The sequence below is a fragment of the Stegodyphus dumicola genome, chromosome 3 (assembly GCF_044657685.1).
Source record: "Stegodyphus dumicola isolate Sdum_Otavi_A_Nest chromosome 3, ASM4465768v1".
In the NCBI taxonomy this organism is placed as follows: domain Eukaryota; kingdom Metazoa; phylum Arthropoda; class Arachnida; order Araneae; family Eresidae; genus Stegodyphus; species Stegodyphus dumicola.
Window position 1 is genome coordinate 183585947 of NC_140770.1, and position 22405 is coordinate 183608351.

General features: G+C 33.3%; 1 protein-coding gene across 1 annotated transcript in view; it reads right to left on the reverse strand.

The window, feature by feature from the left end:
• Dys (Dystrophin) overlaps positions 1-22405 on the reverse strand; it is a 670989-nt gene that overhangs the window by 290584 nt on the left and 358000 nt on the right. Inside the window, exons 46-47 of the mRNA XM_085813682.1 lie at positions 22143-22398; positions 17162-17340 (exon numbers count right to left, since the gene is read on the reverse strand). Of these exons, the coding sequence (XP_085669808.1) occupies positions 17162-17340; positions 22143-22398 (435 nt within the window). The remainder of the gene's footprint in view (positions 1-17161; positions 17341-22142; positions 22399-22405) is intronic.

Sequence of the window (22405 nt, forward strand, 5' to 3'; positions counted from 1 at the left end):
ACTTGGAGACAAAAGCATAATACCAGTAATTTTTTAAGCTAAAGTAGCAAGAGAAGAATGGGAAAGTCGCAAAAATATCGTGTAACGTCAGAAATCACACGTTTTGTAATGCCGTAAGTGCGTAAGCTCACATAATCTCTGAGGTCATCATAAATTCAGTCTCCGTGTTACGTAAATTACGTACAGTCATGTGATTGCCGATCATTTTACTTACGTTATTAGTTTCGATGAAAATTTTAAACTCACATGACTAATTTACCATTGTTTATATCTCCATTTCATGTAATTAATGCTCGGTTAATTTAGGTTGTTATTTTTTAGTTAATTTGTTCATATCCGTTGTTAAATGCTTTCTCAGGTTTGCATTGTTAACACTGTTGTACTAACTCTTTTGACTTTGTTATTTACTTTTTGAAGTGCTCTCAGTTCACATTTACGTAGCATGCAATAAGATTTTATTTCACCTATTTTCATTCTTTCTAATCGAATCCCAAACATACGCATTTAACTTTGAAATCCTACTCAAAAATTACTAAACTATTAAACAAAACAATTAATCAAGCATGTGAAAACATCAGCGGTTAGTGTTGAAAACTGAGTGCACATGCGGTCATGGAGTACGACTGCAGGACTTCCAGCTGACAATTTTTATTTAAGCTTTTAAAGACATTAATACTTTTCCTTATATTGTAAATCAATCTTAATAGATGCATAGTAAACAAATTTGTGAAAAATCACAATATCTGGCAACACAGGGTTCCTACACATTTCTGCACAAGGAAATTAAGTTCTTTTAAGGACTTTAAAGGACCATTAATGAAAAAAATTAAGGACCTATGAACAAATGCGAACTGAATAAATTCAATTAAAAATATTATATCTATGCCTGAACGTGAGTAGGATGCATTATTATGAAACATAACTTAATTAACGTAATTATTAATATGTTCGAAAATAAAATTAATTTTCATAAATTTATCAAGTAACATTAAATATTTTACACTCATAATAATTCGACATATTTGAAAGAAGATATGTGACATTTCAGTTACATTTTACTAATAGTTAGCTTTTTTTTTAATGTCTCATTTTGTCACATACTTGCTCAGTCTAGAGGTTCAGTAAATAGTAAGTAGATTTTATATCAAGCAGCATAGGTTAAAATGAGCATTAAAATCATAATCAGCATGATTCATAACAAAAGACTGGCTGTTGTCACCGCTCCTGCTTGCCTATAGAGAAACCTGCTGATCAGAACAAACCTGAAAGGCCTGATGTAGGCAGAATTAGTAAGTTTTGAAAGTTAGCTGATCTCTGTCTGACCCTGTTAGTGTCATAGCTTCGTGTAGATTTCCAGGGGTTGTAACTCAGTTAATATACTTTAAGGTTCTATTAAGCCACTAAAGCATTAGCAGTGATAAGTTGTTTTGCATTAAGTCTCACTAGATGCAAAGAATGAGTTTCACATGAATTTTTATATTTTTGTGTTTTACCTTGTGACCACGGTAAAGGTTTAGCACGTTGAGCCCGGCGCCGAATTTGCTGTCCTCTCCGTTCAGCCGGCTGCAATATTACGATCAAGCGGTGCAATATTGCCGAGTTAAATTATTAATAAATTATACAAAAAGGAAGGAGACGCACATAAAGTCCAAAAGTATTGTTCGAAATCTTATGATGACAATTCAAAACTATTTGGATGCAAAATAGCCAAAAATGCTACCAAAATAGTTGTTTCGTATTGTAATATGTGTAAAGCTAAGCCGTATTTTTGTTTAGAATGTTTCAATAAATTTCATTAAAACTACATTTGATCACATTTTATCGAGACTAGACTTATTTTTAAACTCTAATATTGTCGGTCTGCACCAGCCAAACGAAAATTCCAGTGTCGGTTCCCAGGGACCGACGCCGGGCTCAGCGTGTTAACGAAAGGCAATAACTTGCTTTAATATAGAGAGATAATTTTTAAGAGAATACATTTAGTTATAATTAAATTAGGTATTAGATAACCTTAGTCATTATGCATTTACATGGCCCCTATTAAATTAAATTTATTTTTTAATAATATTTGTTAAAAAACCCCATTAATATCACAATCTCATAAAATTTCACAGTTTAAAATACATGCAATTTATAACATTGATTTGTAAACAATATTAAGATAATTATACATTAAAAGCTACAAAACATAAAACTCAACAAAATAATCATGCGTCTTTTTAATTTGAAGGCCTGCCCAGACATTTTGGCTAATTTATATTGATTTCCTTCTCCTTAAGCATGTTTTCTAACAATTAAAAATTTGTCTCAATATGCAAAACAATGTTCTCATTAGATTCTGCATGTTTTATCTCCTAACTGCCAAACTCTCCACAATGTACTATCTATGAAGATTTACTTGATCAAGTAAAAGTTAAATAGTCCGACCCCCCTTCCCCCCGACAGACGTGAGACAAATTATCACTATGTCCTATGTATGACAAATTATCACTAAGTAACTATAAATCAGATAATAAATGTAAATAAAGGTTTAAAACAGCTTTTCATTCAAAAAGAACTTGGAACATATAGCCCTGTTCTTATGTTAACAAAATCAATAACAGTTTGTGGTGATATAATTAAACAAGAAGAGTCAAATTCAAACTAAAAATATGGACTAGTGGTCAAAGAGACTATACAATTTAATTTCAATTTAATCTGGTGCAGTAACTCTATTGTCATAATAAACTCAAATGTCAGTAGCAGTAATGGAAATACTAATAATTACAAATTATCAGAGCTGACAGAACTAATGCAGGGAGCAAGTGGAGGTCATAAACACACTTGTCTTACACTCCAAACCCCTCAGTTTAAAAACTGTCTAAGTGATTTGCATTCTGGTGAGGAAATAGAAATGGGAAATTATAGTAAAGGCTGAAACTGTAAATAATTGGGTAATTTACATAATAATAACTGTACATATCTTTGAAGAATAATTTTCTTTCTCTTTACATATTTAGTTTCCTTTTTCAACATGTTTCCTTTGATACGAACATTCAGAAGAAATATGAAATACATATTGTAAAGTCTGGTCACAGAGCTGGTGTGGCATAATTTTTAAAATTCAGGGACACACTGAGCAACAAAATCTAGAAATGGCAAAACGTTTGGAATTTAGAGCAGGCATTGGAAGCAGAATTTAGAAAGGCACCAAGCAGCAGAATTTAGGAGCCACAGAGACTGCCTCAGGTGGCAAAATGCCTAGCGCCAGCTCTGTTTATAATGCATCAAGACATATTAGATGAATCTTTTGAATTGACAGTTTTCAATTTCTTTATTAATAAAAAAAAACCTTTCTATAATGTCTGCCCATATGATAAGATTAGAAGTACTTTTGATATTTTCCATGCTTGTATCTAGTGAAAAGTAAAGAAAATAAAGGGAAGATAAAAATGTTAAGACAGCGATTCTAGAATCAGAAGTAAAACATTCAACTATTATGTTTTCATTGTTCTTCCAGATGTTCTCCAAAATGTAAGAAACTGCGCATTACTACCATGGAGACATTTTTCATTTTATCACATTTTTCTGGAATCTTTTAGAATTGTGGATCTATAAATTTGCCTTAAAATCTTTCTAAACTTTGCAAGCTCCAATGTCTAAAATCCTAAAGAAATATTACACCTACCAATTCTGTAACAGCAATAGGCCAGAAATGTTTTTAAAAAAAATCGGAGGAAAAAAGTGTGAAATTAATTTTATAGAGAAAACTGGTGCATTTTCTAAGAATTCTGATCATTCTGAGAAATTGGAAAAATTCTTACCATGAAAAAATTACAAAAGCATTTTTAATAAATTACACAGCTATTTTGCTTTTGCTAAAAACTGTTTTGTAAACTGTGCTTTATAGCATTCATTATTGCTTGCTTATTTTTCAGATTCAAAAAATTGTATAATATGTGGCCAAAATGGAACTTTATAATATGACAGTGAAAAATAAAAATGCTTTATTTTAATGTTATTTCTTAAATATAACTCCAATATATTACCATTATTTTAATGAAATTTATCAATGTTAGAATGTTCTACAAAAATCGTCAAAGTTCCCAGATCTCGGAATTAAAAATTTTCTATAGAAATCAATCTTAAAATCGCCAAAATGTTGTTAATCGCCAAATTTAGAACTGTTTAATAAAAGAATTCACATCCAAAAGCACAAAGTTGTTTGAGAGCTCTTCATTACAAAATATGAAATAATTTTGAAATGCTTATGGTTCACTTCTTGCTCAGAAACTCGAGTATCCCACCATTATTTATATTACAAATAGGAACAAATTATAACTCATCAACCCATTAAAAAAATAGCCATATTTGTCAGTGAATCACCAAAAATATTAATGCAAAATGCTAATTCACACCCAAAATGGCAGTCGTAAAAACAGACAGAAATTTCAGATGATTAAAATTAAGGACCTTCTGCCAATTTTGGCCAAAATTAAGGACTTTTAAGGACCAAAAATCGATTCTAAAAAACTTAAGGACTTTTAAGGACTGTACGAACCCTGCAACACTAGGTTTAGGATCTGGCAACACTACGCAACATGATGTTAAATAGTTTCTAAAGCTCAACACTTATTAACAAAGTCTGGCAGAAAATGATTTACAGAACCCTGAATCCTGCCTGGAAGAAATTATGGTCAAATTGTGTTGCAGCCATACACTTTGATAGTGTTTTAGTTACTTAAGATTATTATGCGTCTAGTGAAAATTAACAGTGAAGACGTCGAAGAGTTACAAAAGACGTTGTAAAAGAAACAACCAACTTATCTATTCTTGTGCAAAATAGGATGTAAGATTCTCAAGTTAATTAATCAGTTATTATTACGTACAAGTCAGTTATTATTAATAGTACACTTCTTTACCATAGTTTATTCTTTCCATATTTCTCACCAGAATGCAAATTTTGATTATATTTAAGCTGAGGGTTCTGAATCTTAGAAATGAAAGAACTTCAGCCACTCACCTCTGCTGTTAGTTTCTCGCCAACTATATTTAAAAGTGATAGTCCACTGCCTTTGGCTTTCTCGTCAGCCGATGCTTTAGAACTACACGCAGTTAAAATAAACGAGCCAGCTTATTTATTATTTTACTGAATATGTAGTTTTAGACTACCCATTCCACGTTACCTGCTTTTAAATTTAATTGTCCCTGTAATACCTGCATTTAAATTTAAATCTGTCGCTACTTAATAAACAGCCATAAGTGGTGGCTTGTCTATAGCACAAGCCCAGCCTTTCGATATCTTATCTAATAGGGTCTGCACGACTTAACTTCAGTTTCGAGTACACTAGCAATCCTACAAGGTTAAGGCACAAATTAGGAATAGCAGGCTATAATTCAGCATTTGCAATAACAATGCTATGTCTCACTTAAGAAACATTTTACTTACAAACACTTAAGAAACAAGTGCAGACAACAACAAGTAACATAGAACAAATTTTGAGGGAAACGGAGGCCAGTGAGTTTCAAGTAAAGTAGTGCTGTGAGACAAAGAAATGGAACAAAGTCTCCCCAGCAAGACAGTTTACCTCATGGTTAAAGAGACTCCTCATTCAAACAAAACATCTTTTCTCTTTCTCGTCCTCATCATTTTGGACTTATGCCTCTAATCTCCTTCGTATGAGCACGGTAAAATTAATTCAATTTTCGCAACCTTATCTGTCTAATATTATGTGTATCTTTTCCATATTAAATCCAATGATTTCTTTTGTTTTTGTGTTATGTGCTTCTAAAAGTACTGTTTCAAAATTTAAATAAATAATCCTCTGTGATCTAGGAATGGATTAATCCACATTACATTATTCATTCATTAGTATTGGGAAAATAAATTTTGATTTACAAACACTTAGGTTGGCGAATGGTCTTCAGAAAACAATTACATTCATGAACTGAATTTCACTGTATGTTGATATTACTTTTAACATCGTACTTGATGCATATACTTTCATTGCTTTATCAAAATAGCTGCTTCATCAACGTCCACCAAAATTATAATCTGCATTTCAAGTAAAATTATTAAGTTATTTTACTGGGGATAGTGATTTACTCATATATGTTTACATAGAAGCAAACTGTTGCTAAAACTTATCTGTGTTCGGCAGAAACTACAAACTTTTACAATTCTCAAATTTTCCCCCTCTCCTCCAAATAGCAAAATATATTATTGATCTGACTACTTCTTCAATGCATTCATTCTTGCACTATGCATTCATTTCATAATCAACGTACTGATTGTCACATAAAGTATTATGAGTATATCTTATCTTGTAAGTGCAAACTTGCAGTATAAAGCATCTTCCAGCAATAAGATGTTCAGAAACTGAATTCTGAACTCATTTTGCAAACGTTAAATTTCTTTTTTATAGAGCTAGTTCATTTACCCAAAAATGATAAGTATCTTACACAAACTGTTGTAAAAGCGTGAACAAACACTGATTAAAAACAAATATCTTGCTAATCATAACTTATAAATAATAAAATATAGGTTTTAACGAAAATTTCCCGCCACCGCAAATATCGTCTGTGAAAACACAGTTTGCGTTGGCGGGTTTAATCATTTTTCTCAAATAATTTTTGGCATTTGAAAGAAAGAGAATTGCTTTAGAACACTGTATTGTGAAATCTGCAATACAATGTCATTAAGTACAAGATATCTGAAATGGAACTATCACACGACCAGATTACAACCATCATTTACTTCCGGTTCTGTTACAAAAGTCAATTACAAAATGTCACCAAATCATGTGCACAGCTTTAGGTACTAATGTTGTATCATATGACACAGTGATGGTTTAGTACCGAAAGTTCAAAAACAAGGACTATGACATTCAAGAAGCAGAGTGCTCTGGCCGGCCTACTGATATTGATGAAGCCTGCCTGCGAGAACTTGGGAAAGAAGATCAGTAATGCAACCACTCGAAAACTTGCTAACGAAATTAAATGTTAGTGCCATGTCTATCAGTCGCGCTATGCTTCTCATAAACTTGACGTACAAGTTCAATTGCTGAGTGCCGTATGAGTTGACTCATGCAGATAAGGACAGACGTGTTCGCGCCTGCACTAATCTGCCCGAATATCAACGCAAGGACAAAATTCTGGACCGGATCGTCACTTGTGATGAAAAGTGGATTTACTTCAACACAGGCCGAAAAGATGTTGATTCCGGTGAGCCGGCGGCAGCGTCGCAAATATAATTCGGCTAACAAAATGATTATGCTTTGTATCTGGTGGAATTCCATAAAGAGTATCTGGAAAACGGTAAAACCCTCAACAGTAAGATGTACAGCGAGATGCTAGCCCGTGTTGATGCTGCTATCAAGGGCAAACTTTGAATTGAGTTCCGGCGAGTGATGTTCCATACAAATAATTTAAGAACGTATGTGTCTGCATTCCCCGGCTGGACTCTACTACGGACTCCAACGGGATCTTTTGCCACATACATAATAGTCCCAACATCGCTCCTTCGGACTTCTACCTTTTTCACACCTGGCAGATACATCTTGCTGGCGCTATCTTCCATTTTGCAGAGGAGATCCGAAATGAGTTTGATCTGTTTTTAGATTCATGGCCAGTAGTTTGACTTGTGACATGTTAGGAAGACAAATGCCATGTAAGGGTGCACCTAATCTGCAGATAGTCTACAGCTTTAATGGTCTGTTTTACCATAACTAAGGACGCAAGAGCCACCCATGAGAACGTCTCCCAAAGCAGGTCATACACAGTACTGTACAGCAATACTGTACATACCCCAGTACAGCATACACAGTACTGTGCAGGGGAAGAGCAACTGTTCGCCAGGAAAACAGTGTACCCTGACACTATCATCGACATGATGAAATCGTGATTTATCGAACCAGGCAACTGTCTGCCAATTATCCATGGTCCAGGATGGATGCTTCCAGGCCCACTGTAGGCCTAGTTGGCAATGACGCTTGATCAACAAAGGCACACCAGTGGGACGTCTGCTGTGTTGTTCCATATCCAACAGTGTCCGCTGAATTGTGTGTTCTAAAACACTTACATTTGGACCTGCATTATATTCGGCTGTCAGCTGAGCCACTGTCTCGCGTCAATTTTGCTGTACCAAGTGGTACAGCCTACAACACCCTTTTTCTTTAGTGACACGTGGACATCCAACACCTTGGCATCTACTACTGGTTTCACAGTCATTTACCCACTTTGTATATATACTAAAAACAGCAGATCATGAATAATTTAAGAGTTGTACAGTTTCGGAGATACTCGTTCCAAGTCTTCGGCCCATTACCATCTGCTCTCCATCGAATTCACTTAGATCAGCAGCCTTTTTTATCACTCACAAATTAAATGCAAAAATGATTCTTTACCTTCTAGGGCAGCAGCTACATACCATTCTCAATTAATCACATGCCCTCCATGTCATCCAGACGTGTTCATTTAAAAATGTGAGGATGTTCATAATGTTTTAGCTCACCACTGTAGATTAGAAAAAAGTTTCTTAAAGGTTATAAAAAGTTCGAAATACCTGTAAGTCCTATTGTCGAATTTTTATAGGTTCACTCGTTCCCATAAACTTCTTATTAATTTAAGCGGTATACTCACCGTGCAGAATTTTCTAGAACATGCTTGATACATTTGTGAGACACTTTAACAAGAGGTAGTCACCCAGAGAGGAATTCCCCTTGGCAGAGAAAGGAATTTTATAGTTTCAGGAGGAGGAATAACATCAGCGTTTTATTTAGTTGTTAAGTATTTAGTTTACGAATGAAAAAGCTACTTTTTTTTTTTCAAATTTTGGCATTTATCAACTTTTTTTTTTTTTTTTTTTTTTCTGTTTGATTTATAAAAACATTTTTTAAAATAATCCAAATCTCAATAAATGTGCATGTATTTATCGAGTTTTGTAAAGGGAGGGGAATGATCTTTCAGCAATGGTCGAAACAGTGCATGGAGCAAAACAGGTAGAGAAACAATGCTTTAAACCTTCCTATTTAATATTAACTGTGCAATTTTTCAGTCTGAAAATAATGAATTATGGAAAATGTACTCTAATAAAGAGAATTACACAACAGAATTTAAACATGCCTCAATTTGCAAAACCTTTCAAGTGGGTAGCCCCCACCCCCCAAAAAAGGCTATTTTACATTTTTGTGAAACTAAAATATTCAAAGTATTTCAAAAATTAACTGAGCATTTTCTACATCCATTAAGTAGGAAAATGAAAATAGTCAATTTGGCTCAGAAGAGCCTTTGAAAATGAAAGTTAATTACTTTCATTGTCATTTTCTTTGATCATACACTTGAAACAGAGCCGTGATGAAAACTGTAAGCACTCATTTCACAGCCCACACAAAGAAACGAGATTTCTTTTCTTTGAATGGATGCGTAAAATTACAAATCCTTTTTTATAGGGATTTAGTGGAAATATAATAATCATTACAGATTTCTTTCTCAGTTTAGACAGAGAATCATAATTGCCTGGAAATTATAATGTATAACTGATATTTTAACAGAAGTTTGACTAGCCATTTAGCAAACATTTTTCATAAAATCAAATCCTGGCCTAATTTGCTCTCTTTATTTGCTTGGAATAAAATGCACCTACCAATGATGCTTGATTCTATAAATACAGCCATTGTCCAATTTCTTCCAAAGCTGATATAACTTTCACTCCGACATATACATCACTTGCATGTTTAAATATAACTTGATACAAAATCTTCATTCTTAAGTTTTCAAGATTTGACTATCCATGCTACTATTTAATTCTAAATTACGTGATAAATATTACATATTTCTATATGTAAAAAGGGTAGAGATATTAAAGAATAAAAGAAGATATCCCAGAAAGACAGTTATCTGATATTCTTATTTTCAAATAATAATATCTCTTCTTTTATCTTTCTCATCACTTTGGACTTATGCCATCTACATTCTTGTACAGGTATGATAAAAGTAAATTAAATCAAATTTTTGTGTATTTTATCTCATTAATATTATTTGTCATAGATTTAACAATTTCCATTGATTTTATATTATGAATTTGTGCAAAAAAGTACTGTTGCAAATTTTAAATAATCAATCAGGTATAGACCATGAATGGATTAATATATTAAATCCTATGCAGAAAATAGTTCCTGTTTATGAACATTTTGATTGACAAATGGATTTTAGAAACTAATAAAATTCATGGGTAGAGGTTACACAGTATAATGAGGTCTAGAAGCTAATAGACCAAGTTAATTAAAATTTAAAACCACTGACATTAAAAAAGAACAAATATGTAACATATACACCAAACACCCAGTTATTTTCCTCTTTCTATTCCTTAATGCAACAATCATTTCTCTACTAATCCCTATTAAAATTCACCTTCTGTAAATTAACACAATAAGTTGGCCTCTATATCAAACAGATACTACAGTCAAATACAAAAATCCGTCAACTCCTGAAATCCACATTGCCTCTCAAAATACAAACATTTAGTACGAAATATCGAAAAAATTACTTACCGAATAATGACGTCATAATTACCGAATAATAATAAGTCATAACAGAAATACCAAATTATTGGCATCATGATAAAAGTTTTTCCCCTCTAATCTGCATCGAGGTAAAAAAAGCAGACAGTTTACTCAACTCTTCTTTCAAGTTCACGATTTGCGTTGTTGTATTTTCTTAACTTTGTTACTTCACGAGATTATTTAGTGGTGCCACTTTTTTTATCCGGATAGTTTGTGGATAAATTAAGAGTATTTTAAATTTCAGTCCTTTTTAATACAATGACAGATAAGAAACGCGCTCATGATTTTGGTGCTTGTAACGTTGAAAAACGTAAATATGTTGCATTGATGGTAATGCAAAAAGTGCTAATTCTGCAAAAGATGGAGGCAGGTGCTACTCCTCGGTTTAGAGCAGAATCGTATGGAATTGCGACACGATTGTGTATGATATACAGAAAAATAAAAAAAAGCTGTTGAAATTTTACAGCAACAGTGATTCTAACACCGAGATCCGAAACCGGAAATCTGCATGAGGCAAAATCGGCAAACCTCGATGCTGTGTACATATAACACAATGAATAACATAATCAATTTATATATGTAATAATAATTTAATGCATATAATTAGTTATTGCAATAATGTATATAATAATTTAATTAAATGCATCTAATACGCATTATTTATTTTGCACTTTTAGTCTGAATATTACGATTTATCTTTTCTGTCCTGAAATCTGCAAAATCCTAAAATCCACACAACTTTTGGTCCCAGGCTCTGCGGATTTCTGGACTTTTACTGTATCTGAAAATTTTAGAATCATGGCAATTTTTATTCATCATAACTGTTATTTTTACTAAATATTTCATTTTTTTTTTAAATTCCAGCAAAAATTATTATCTAAATTTAAAATAGTGTGCCACCAAACAAATCCTCACCATTTCAATATTACAACTTCAAACATGAAGTATCAACTTTTAGGTTTATTACAATTATCAGTCTACTTTAATTACCTAAAAAACCCTGTGATAATTATGCATGAAATTAGCATCCCCTCATTTCTTTAATCTACTTCATTCAAAGAAATGCTTCACATATGATTATTTATCAAATAATTTCACAACCTAAAGAAATCCTGAAAACTGAATTCTTCAAATGAGGCATAAACAATTTGCCCAATCACTGACATCACTGCATTTTCATGGATACTTGAAAAGCAAACAGAAAATAAAAGCCTAAAACTATTTTAATCAAAGTTATCACCAGCAGTATCAAACATAATATCAAGAGCAATATGAAGCAGTATTTCAAGTGACATATTTATACTGAATGAGATGTATAAATGAGTACACACAAATTCAAAAGAAACACATTCAAAGTTTACTTTTGCGAATAAATGCACTGCAGTTTAATACAGCACTGAGAACGCAGTTGTTGAGAGGAAACTAAATGTACTAACCTACTATACTGACTGGTTGTATTTATGGATGGAACAGTACGTCCTTAAGCAGGAGAATGGGAAGAAGACATGCATGACTGCATTTCTCAGACATGCATAAGAATGCAAGAAAGGAATATTATACTGACAGTTTGGAAAAAATTTACTGCTTTTTATTGCAAAGCTTTTGATGATATATGATACTGATAAAACATTGAGTGATTCAAAATGTTCTGTAGTTTTTTATGTTAAATAGAAATGAAGTAGTATAGAAATTTAAAAACGTTTCATAAAATCACAGAAGCACCAGTTTTTACTATCTCCCTGGCAACTGGAAAACTCCTTTTTTAAAGAAAGTCATTAGATTTATTCATAAAGTAGTAATCAAAATACTGTTTACCAGTCTTCAAAGAAGTGAATTCCAGGTTGTTCAGATAATTTTAAAGTGACCTGAAGCTACAAAAATCCAATGAGACAAAACCTAGGGAATATGAGAGGTGACAAAAACATTCCAGCCAGATTCAGTAAATCTATATGGCATTCATTGAAATGTGGGTCCAATAATTATCATAATGGAAGACAATACCTCAATGATTCATCAGTTACGATATTCAATACTTTGTAACAATATTCAATTCTTTGCTTCAATTTCTTCCTTCAGAACTGCCATTCAGGCATAGTATTTTTCCAAATTTATTGTCTGATTTGGTGGCAACAATTCATAATATATTATTCCTTTGGCACAAAGCATTATTATTATTATTATTATTATTATTATTATTATTATTATTATTATTATTATTATTATTATTTTAGGAATAGCCCTCTCTAAGCATTATTAAAGGAGGTTCTTTTGCTTACCCTATGATCTCTTGCTTGTAATTTTATTTATTGTAAAGTGTCCATTTCTCCTCTCAAGTAAAGAACATTTTAAAAAAGAAGCTTCTTTATTTAAGACACAATAACACGCCGAATAAATACTGATTCAGAAGTCAAACAACAAAAATCAGCGTTAATTCACAAAATTTTCACAGGACTAGTTTCGATGGTTTTACCGAACCATCATCTTCAGCTGCAAAACCGCAAATGAACAAGATAGGAAATAATGTTTAGATAAGATAAGAAAGCCTGGACAAGAATAAGCAAGTGGCGCCATCTGTTGGCGAAACCAGAACTAAAACATAATTTCTCTAAAAGCCGAAGGCAAATTTGGATTGGAATTAGGATCGTTAACTAAAACAGAAAGATTTTTATGAATGTGAAATGCCTCTAGAAAATCCAGTTCTCCAATGGAAGATGTTTTTTGAATAATTTTGGCAGCAGAAAAATTGAAAGTGTGATTTTCGGACCAACAATGTTGAGCAACAGAAGACTTCTGTGTTTCCTTTTTTCTAACATATGCCTCATGTTCTTTGACGCGAAATTTTAAGGCTCTCTTAGTTTGGCCAATGTAAATTAAACCGCACTGGCAAGGAATCCTATAAATACCCCAGGAATTCATATCCGAAATGGGGTCCTTGAGTATAGAAGTTGGAATTTTATTGATGGGAGAGTAAACAACCCGAAAGTTAAATTTCTGCAAAATATGTGCAACTTTATAGCTAATTGATGGAAAGAAGGGAATGACAACAGAATTTTTATAATCTCCTAAAATAAGAGTGTGGCTTTTAGTGTGTTGAGATGAGAATTTTTTAACTGCTTGATTAATAATGTTGGGTGAAAAGCCCCTGTCAATAGCTATTGCTTTTAAATAATTTAGTTCTTCATCAAGGGCTAGTTTGGAGGAGCAAACTTGAAGAGCACGGAAAACATAGGAATAAAATGAAGCTAACTTTTGTTTAGTCGGATGACATGACTTAAAGTGTGGTGGAAGGCAAACCGATGAAGGTTTACGGTAAACTGTAGTACTGAAGTTGGATGTGTTACGTGTGACCAGAATGTCGAGAAACGGAATTTCGCGTCAAAGAACATGAGGCATATGTTAGAAAAAAGGAAACACAGAAGTCTGCTGTTGCTCAACATTGTTGGTCCGAAAATCACACTTTCAATTTTTCTGCTGCCAAAATTATTCAAAAAACATCTTCCATTGGAGAACTGGATTTTCTAGAGGCATTTCACATTCATAAAAATCTTTCTGTTTTAGTTAACGATCCTAATTCCAATCCAAATTTGCCTTCGGCTTTTAGAGAAATTATGTTTTAGTTCTGGTTTCGCCAACAGATGGCGCCACTTGCTTATTCTTGTCCAGGCTTTCTTATCTTATCTAAACATTATTTCCTATCTTGTTCATTTGCGGTTTTGCAGCTGAAGATGATGGTTCGGTAAAACCATCGAAACTAGTCCTGTGAAAATTTTGTGAATTAACGCTGATTTTTGTTGTTTGACTTCTGAATCAAGCTTCTTTATATCTTTTCAGCAAAGAATCATATGCCAAAACTTCAGTAAACCTATTCTGCCCTATTAAAATATGGGGCACCTATGCATCACAGCAGCTTATATACCTAATTTTTTTCAATGATCATGTACTGTATTTTTCAGATATTTAGTCTGATAGTTCCTGAATAGTATAACATATATTTTTAGCAACAGCTTCTTTTAATAGGTTCTTGTTTACACAGGATGGTTGTCCAGTGCATGAATCACCTTCAAAGCTGAATTTCCATGTTTAAACTTTCTCAGACCACCTTGAAACTAGGTCATCAGAAAAAAGCAATTTGTTCATACACATTATCGTAATTTCCGGAAGAAAGGCCGCATCAGCGTAAACGCTGCACTCGAGAAAAATGGCGGGAAAAAAATTAAAATTACACAGAAACGCCGCATCAGCGTAAACGGCGCAATAGATTAAATTGCACGTGACATCGTCGTGGGCCGTATAGATGCAAAAACTCAACCTAAGACCTGATATATGACATACCAGTTAAGAAAAATGCATGAAATGAAACCATAACTCAAAAATAAATTAAAGGTAAGAAATGTATAGCTTCTGTGCCGTTTACAGACATTTTCAAAAATTTTCCGCTCCCTAATTAAAAACTATCCAACAAGTACTTGTACCCTAACTGATGGGATCTGTATTTGGCAGAATGCCAAGAAAAATCCATTCATGCTGAAGGAGAAATACGTCAGAGTTCGTTATTGCGAGGCAGGTGAAGTCGTGTCTGCCTTTGAAAAAAATTGCAGAAAAGGCAGGGTTGGAAAGAGGATGGGTCCTGGAAGATTCATCGAATGGCAGAGGAGAGAGACTATTCAAACTGATGAGAATGTTGATTTGAAAGGGGGAAGAATGTTATTGTTCTGAGATCTCGTTTAGGGTGAATAAGGCATGTAGGTCCGTTCAAGGGAAAGAACGTAACCAAATAAAGTTCGCAAAAAGCAACTGTGTGGTATTTTGTGTGGGAACAGCACCAATCTATGCACAATGACAAGGCCATCCAAACTATGTACAATGACCATCATAGGAAATATTTTATTTTTAGTGCACCTAAACGCCGCATGGGTAGAAACGCTGCACCCGCTGAAAATTTAAGTTTTAAACAAGTAAACGCCGCGGCGTTTCTTCCGGAAATTACGATATATTTTATGAGCAGTCTGACAAGCACTTTTTCCTTCATAATGCAGAGATGGCAGTGGTAGCATTTATTTTTATATCACAACCAGCATGAAGGTAGTCAATGACATTTTGTGACATTGCAGAACACTGCATAGCATTCTGAATATTGTAATGCAAATGAAACTCTTGAAACATGGTATTGTATTGTTCTAGATACTTCTTTAATACTGCTGCTGATAAATTTGATTAAAATAGTTTTTGAGGATATATGTTCACTAGTAAAATATTAGGTCCTTCACAGAGTTCTGCAGTTTCTTGATGAAAAATACAAATGAAGCAATACAAAAACTTTAGAAAATTTCATTGAATCACAAAAACCCCATTTTTACCCGACTTTTTGCCATCTCTTCTGACAACTGGAAAATACACCCCCCCCTTTTTTTAAGACATTATTTTTTTGCTTTTTAAGCTTCCATTCACTGCAATTGCATTGACTTAAATTAGACGCAATATGCCTCAATAAGCAAGGATTTGTTATTTATCTTTCATCAAATCATTACATTCTCTATAAGGATATTTATGAACTCAAATTTCTGTAGCTTTTTGCAAGTTACAATATTAAACTTCATTTTGTAAATCAAACACTGTATTATTATTTTTTCCCATTTCATCTGTAAGTCAAAGTGTTCTAATTTGTGTTAATTTGCTGTAATAATTAATTAAAATTTTATTGCTAGACATTCTTAATTCAATTTCTTTTTTTTCTGAATGTAAATATCTCAAGTAAGGGTACAGAAAACAAAAGTTATATCAAGACCAGTTATTTTAAAATGATCGTCAATTAGCCAAATTCATTTCATTGTCTTCACTTAGCCATTTAACACCAAATAATTAATTAAAGAGCTAAGCTCTAAATTGCTAATTATCTCATAGTTCTTGTCATGCAGACTTAGGAATTATTAACAACAAAATTAATATTTTCATAAAAATCTCTAAGATAATATGTATTGAAAATCTTTAATAAATATTAAATGTTAATTTTTAAATATTATTTATTACCAAAGAAATTTTTCATCAAAAACAAATCTTTCAAAACTTACAATATGCATTTTATACATACAATGAATTTCAAATAAATGCCTAAATCATTCAGTATTATTTCAAAAAGAAATGTTATTTTTAATAAGTAATTAAAAATAATTAGCTGCATACTATTAAATTTCAAGATAGGTTAGGTATTTAGCAACTGCAAAGCAAACAAATGCCTCAAGATAGAAACGTGCATTCAGATGGAGAGGGGTGATTGCACGGAGGACTTCCTAAAATGGTCTTCCATAAAGGACTAGCTCATATTTATACTATGAATGAAAAAAAATTAAGATTTAATCAGCCTTTTCTACTGATAAAACTATCAATATTTAATGGTAATAACCATTCAGCTATTGATGGGATCCTTAAATTTTAAGGATCTAAAATAAATTTTACAGATCAAAATACTTTCATACCTTTAAAAAAAATACACTTTTTAAATCCAGTTAGTTAAAAGAAATTATCTTAATGATAAATATGCTAAGAAAAATCAGCAAACTGTAACAGCAAAACTTCTTCTGGTAGGGAAAAATCCAACTAATGAAAAATTAAAAAATTCTAACCTGCACTTTTTCCACAACTGCAACTATGGCATCTGAATCAGTCACATCCACCACCTGCATCTGCAAACTCATATCTTGTGTTTCCAACCAATCTTGCAATTCACACAATTGATCTGCCCATACCTTTCCAGGGCCACTTGCAGGAAGAGAACCCCCAAAATTAGTCCTTGAACGACGAGCTATAAGAATTAAAAATATATTAAGGATAATGTTTCAAAATGTTAATGTAATTAAATTTAATTTAAGGTAATAATTTTTAAATTCATTTTTAGCTTCCTTTATTTTAGCTTTATTCACTTTTAGTTTTAATTGATCATAAATTTTATAACACCAAAATCCGGAATTGTTGCAACTTTGACAATTCCAGATTTTACATCATTAATTTAAATCTTTTAAGATTACAAGTATTAATTAAAAAATTCACAATATGAAAGGCTGTTGCAATAATAAAGAATTTATGATCACAAGGAAAAACAAATTAAGTTGTTGAACATAAGTTGTCTACATAATTTCGCTTTCTTTTTAATTTTATACAGCGAGATAATTTCTAGTTTAGTTATGAAGCTCTGTTGTTCAAGTCCTGGAACTGCCATATCAAGAATTGGTAGTCAATTGAAATGAGTGATATGAAATTAAGGTTCTTAAACATAAATTGTTCATGCAATTTCATTTTACATGTTCATACTTTCTCTTTAATTTTATAGAGACATAATTTCTCATTTTGATATCAAGTTCTATTATTCAAGTCCTGTACTTGCCATGTTGAGAATTCTCATTAAATAGTCAACTGAAATCTTTTTATTTTCAACAACCTCTTAATCACTTTCTTCACAATAGGTGATATTTCCTGGATTTAAAACCATACTACAGGTTTTGTCACGTGTTGACTGATTGAAGATCAGAACATTGTCACAGCAATGAAGATTTTATCATCTTCAACCAGTACTTTTTCACACATTCCTTTAATCAGAAAATTTGAGTTCTTTTTATCAAAGCCTCTCAGTCTTCCCTCCCCCCCCCTCCCCCGCCTTTTCTTTCATGTATTTCCTTCACACCAAACATCACCGTTTGGTTTCTTTTCTGGCACAAGAAATGAACAAGTAACTATCCAATTTTTTAAAAAAACAATCTGATGTGTGCACCACATGACTTCCTTGTACAGAATATTAAATTATATGCATTTTTTCTGGAATTTCATTTAAACTTATTGGATTGAATTAAACCTACTTTGTCGATAGCACATAAACCACAATAGAATAAATGCCCTATTTAAAATTTACTATCTTTGTTTACCATAGCGACACTTTGGCCCTAGGCTCACTTAAAAGCACTGCATTTCAATCATTTTTTTAACTCAGAATGCACAAAATTTATATCATCTTAAGAATTATCTAATCGTTGCCACATGTTCTATTCAAACACTATAATAAATCTACAAATCTTAAACACTTATTTGCTCAAATAAATTCCAGAATGGATTAAGCATGATTTAATTCGCAATAATAAAAGAAGGCATTATTCGTTATTGCGAAGCTTACTTTCTCTAGATTGGCAACAAATCTACTATTCTGTTGTTTCAAATGTAAACAAGCAATGGCCGACATGGCAAAAATTATTAGGCTTAGCGGCACTTAAACAATTGTTAAATTGTTGATCATTCTAAAAATATTGCATACAGATTTACTAAAGGCATAAAAACCTTAACCGGAAGATAAAAACAACATAATTCTATAATTTTTAAAGCAAAAAATGAACAATTTACAAACATATAAGAGTAAAGAAACTGAGATCACTGAGCAGAGTAACAGAGTGGATATATATATGCATATACACTCATGTCCATAAATTAAGGATCATTCGGAGTCATGCGGAAATCGAACTCTAAAATAAATATATCACCTGTAAAATCACTACACATATCTTCGAATCATACGCAAATTTCAGGAAATAACCAGATGACACCGATGGTACATCACATTAACGATAGTGTAAGAGAGTGATATATAAGGAATACAGACAAAGAAGTAAAATTGTTCGCAGGCGCATTATAAGCATTTCAGTGCAATAACCGAATAGTCACGACACAAAGGACACATTTGGATGATTTTTTACGCGGTAGAATTATCGGCCGTCTGGAATGTGAGTGTACCCAACTGGAAGTATCAGACGAACTTGGAATTGCCCAGAGTGTCATCTCCAGGCTTTGGCAACGATTCCAAGATGATGGTAATGTGAGTAGATGTTACAGCACAGGTCGTCCCAGAGTTACAATGCTGAATGAGAACCGGTATTTGGCAGTTACTGCCAAAAGAAACAGGCGGAGCACAGCCTCAGACCTGTCTCGTCAGCTCTCTTCATCCACTGGTACGACAATTTCAAGGCAGACCGTGTAAAGACGCTTAGGGCAGATTGGTCTATATGCTCGTGGACCTGTTAGATGCATTCCACTTACTGCAACTCACTGTCGCCTACGGTTAGCCTGGAGTAGAGAGCATGAATTGTGGACATCACAACAGTGGGCTTGTATGATGTTTTTCGACGAGTCCAGGTTTAGGTTGCAGTCTGATTCTCGTTGGACTTTCATATGGAGAGCTCCAGGTACCCGTTACCACCAAGAAAACATCATTGAACTACACCGTAACGGTGGTGCAGGAGTGCTCGTTTGGGGTGGAATTATTCTGGGTTCCAGAACTGACCTGCATGTTCAAATTGGAACCACGACAAGCCAAATCTATATTGACATCATTCTGGAACAACATGTACATTTGTTTTGGGGCGCCATGGGCGCACAATTTGTGTTTATGGATGACAACACACCCGTCCTCACCGTGCAAACATCGTAAGCAAATGCCTTCAATCGGAGGATATCACCCGTATGGACTGGCCAGCATTCTCACAGGACTTGAATCCAGTAGAGCACATGTGGGACATGCTTGGCCGACGAGTTGCAGCCCGTCAACCTGCTCCTACATGTCTACTGGAACTTCGGAGAGCATTGCTTTTCGAGTGGTGTAATATCCCCCAAGATCAGATCGATAATTTGATACGCAGCATGCCTAGGCGTTGTACGGACTGTAATGCATCGTCTGGGAGACATACAATGTATTAACAATCATACCAACCATGTAATATTGGTTTTTTGTAAATAGGGTTTTTTTTTTTTTTGTAATTTGCTCCAGGAAGAAAAAAATCGCTAAATTTTTAATAATATCAAACATATAGCATCTTTTTTGCTCTTTACCTTTTGTTTAATAAATAAGCTTTACAAATAAGTCAAATTTGTTTTGCTTCTAACTCTTTCTTTGCCTAATTTTGCATTATCCTTAATTTATGGACATGAGTGTATTGATATGCTTTTGGTGCGGCTGATTGCAACCAAAACATAAGGTGCACATTTACATGTTATAGCAGTCCTATACACAAAATATCAGCATTCTGAGGCTACTCGTTTTTGAGTTATGCAAGATACATATATACACACAGATGCCAAGCAAAATTCTCTTCAGAATTCATTTTAAATTAGTTTTACAATTTTTTTTTTTTTAGGGGAAAAAGAGTCCTTTATTCTGTCCTCACGAACAGATGTCAAGCAAAAACATCGTTAAATTGCATTCGATAGCGGTGAAAATGGATATTTGCATTGAAATATGATGCCTGAAACTTTTCGCGATTACAATACTTCCTTTTTACTTCGTACAAGGAAGTAAAAAGAGAGAGAAAACCAAATCAGTGCAGCTCTGCCCCGACCGATTTTAACTACAAATGAGCAAATGGGGTGTTGGATGGATTGATATAGTGCAGGCAGGTGGAGGTTATGTGATGTGGAACAGGCTCATGTGACTAACAAACGAGTTCAGTGAGAGCTAATTGATCACAGCTTGTATGTCTGTGTGTACAGTGGTCAGTGCCTGGCATGTCGAAAAGTCTTAGATGTGTATCTACTCAGCACATTAAGTTACTTTATTTTTTAACCAGCAGCAGATCTCGCAGGTATTTTCGGCATCAATTTAATAAATTGTTATAATTTTTTACTGCTGCTTTTATTGTTATAAAATGAAACATATTTTAGATTCCACCATTTTTGACATGATTACGATGAAAAACAAGGAAAAACGGAAGACCAAAAACTGTCAATTTAAAGTTAAATGGACCAAATCACTTGCATTTATACAAAACTCCGAAATGTCTTACATGTCAAGAAAAACAGGTGCATGACATCAAATTTTTAGAGGCACTTTACAACTAAACAGATGTATTCAGTATGTGTTCAATTATTACTACCCTAATGTCATTTTAACAATATTTTCCTAAATCCGAAAATAAAGCAACTACATATATAAAAGACACTTCCAATGCGAAACCTTTGTGCAGTTGTTATTAAGTACAGCAAAACACTCTGATATCCTGACCTAGCAAGCAAATCAAGAGTTTCACTAGCAAAAAACTTAAATTCATGAGATTTTGAATGTTTACACTTAGCTAATGGAAATTTTCATCCATCACTCAACTTTTAGTTTTACCTTTTGCACAACATACACTTTTTAATTGAATTTAATTTCATGCACTAATGGTAGAGAGCTTTCCTACTTAAAAGAGATTTTCTGAAACTTGATTCAAACATATTTGACAGTTTTTATTTTGGTCAATTTTAAAACACAAAATGCCTTCTCCATTGCAGACATGGCCATTTTGTCTACTCAATCGTATTTCATCTAAAGGTCATCTAAGTCACCACACTGAATACTGAGAAAGAAACTTCACATTTGCGTCCAAATAATCCTTTAGGTTTCACTCTGATATTTTGTAAAATAGTTTTTAATGAATTATTGTAACTGTATACTTTAATCTGTAATAAGCTGGATATTGTCAAAAAATACAGCAAAAGACAAGACAATATTACTGGAAATCAGTACTAATTCCATATACAGGTTACATTCTCAAATTGTAATGCAAAGAGTTAAGAGATTAAAATAAATCTCACCTTCAACTATAGCTGCATTTGTAGGAACTGATGCCAAGGTCTCTAAAGGCAGTGGCGATGGGCACCTTTCATAGGGACTTAATTTCTTAAGAATTTGTGTCAAAGCAGACCATTCTGAAAGCAAACCATTTGCATTTTTCTTTACAGATGGAGGCAGAATCAAAGAAGCTTTCTGAGCTGCAGATTCCAATTCATATTGCTGACGCACCAATTTTGAAACAGCAGCATGGTGTTCTCTTAGTTTATCTTGAGCCACCTGTAGC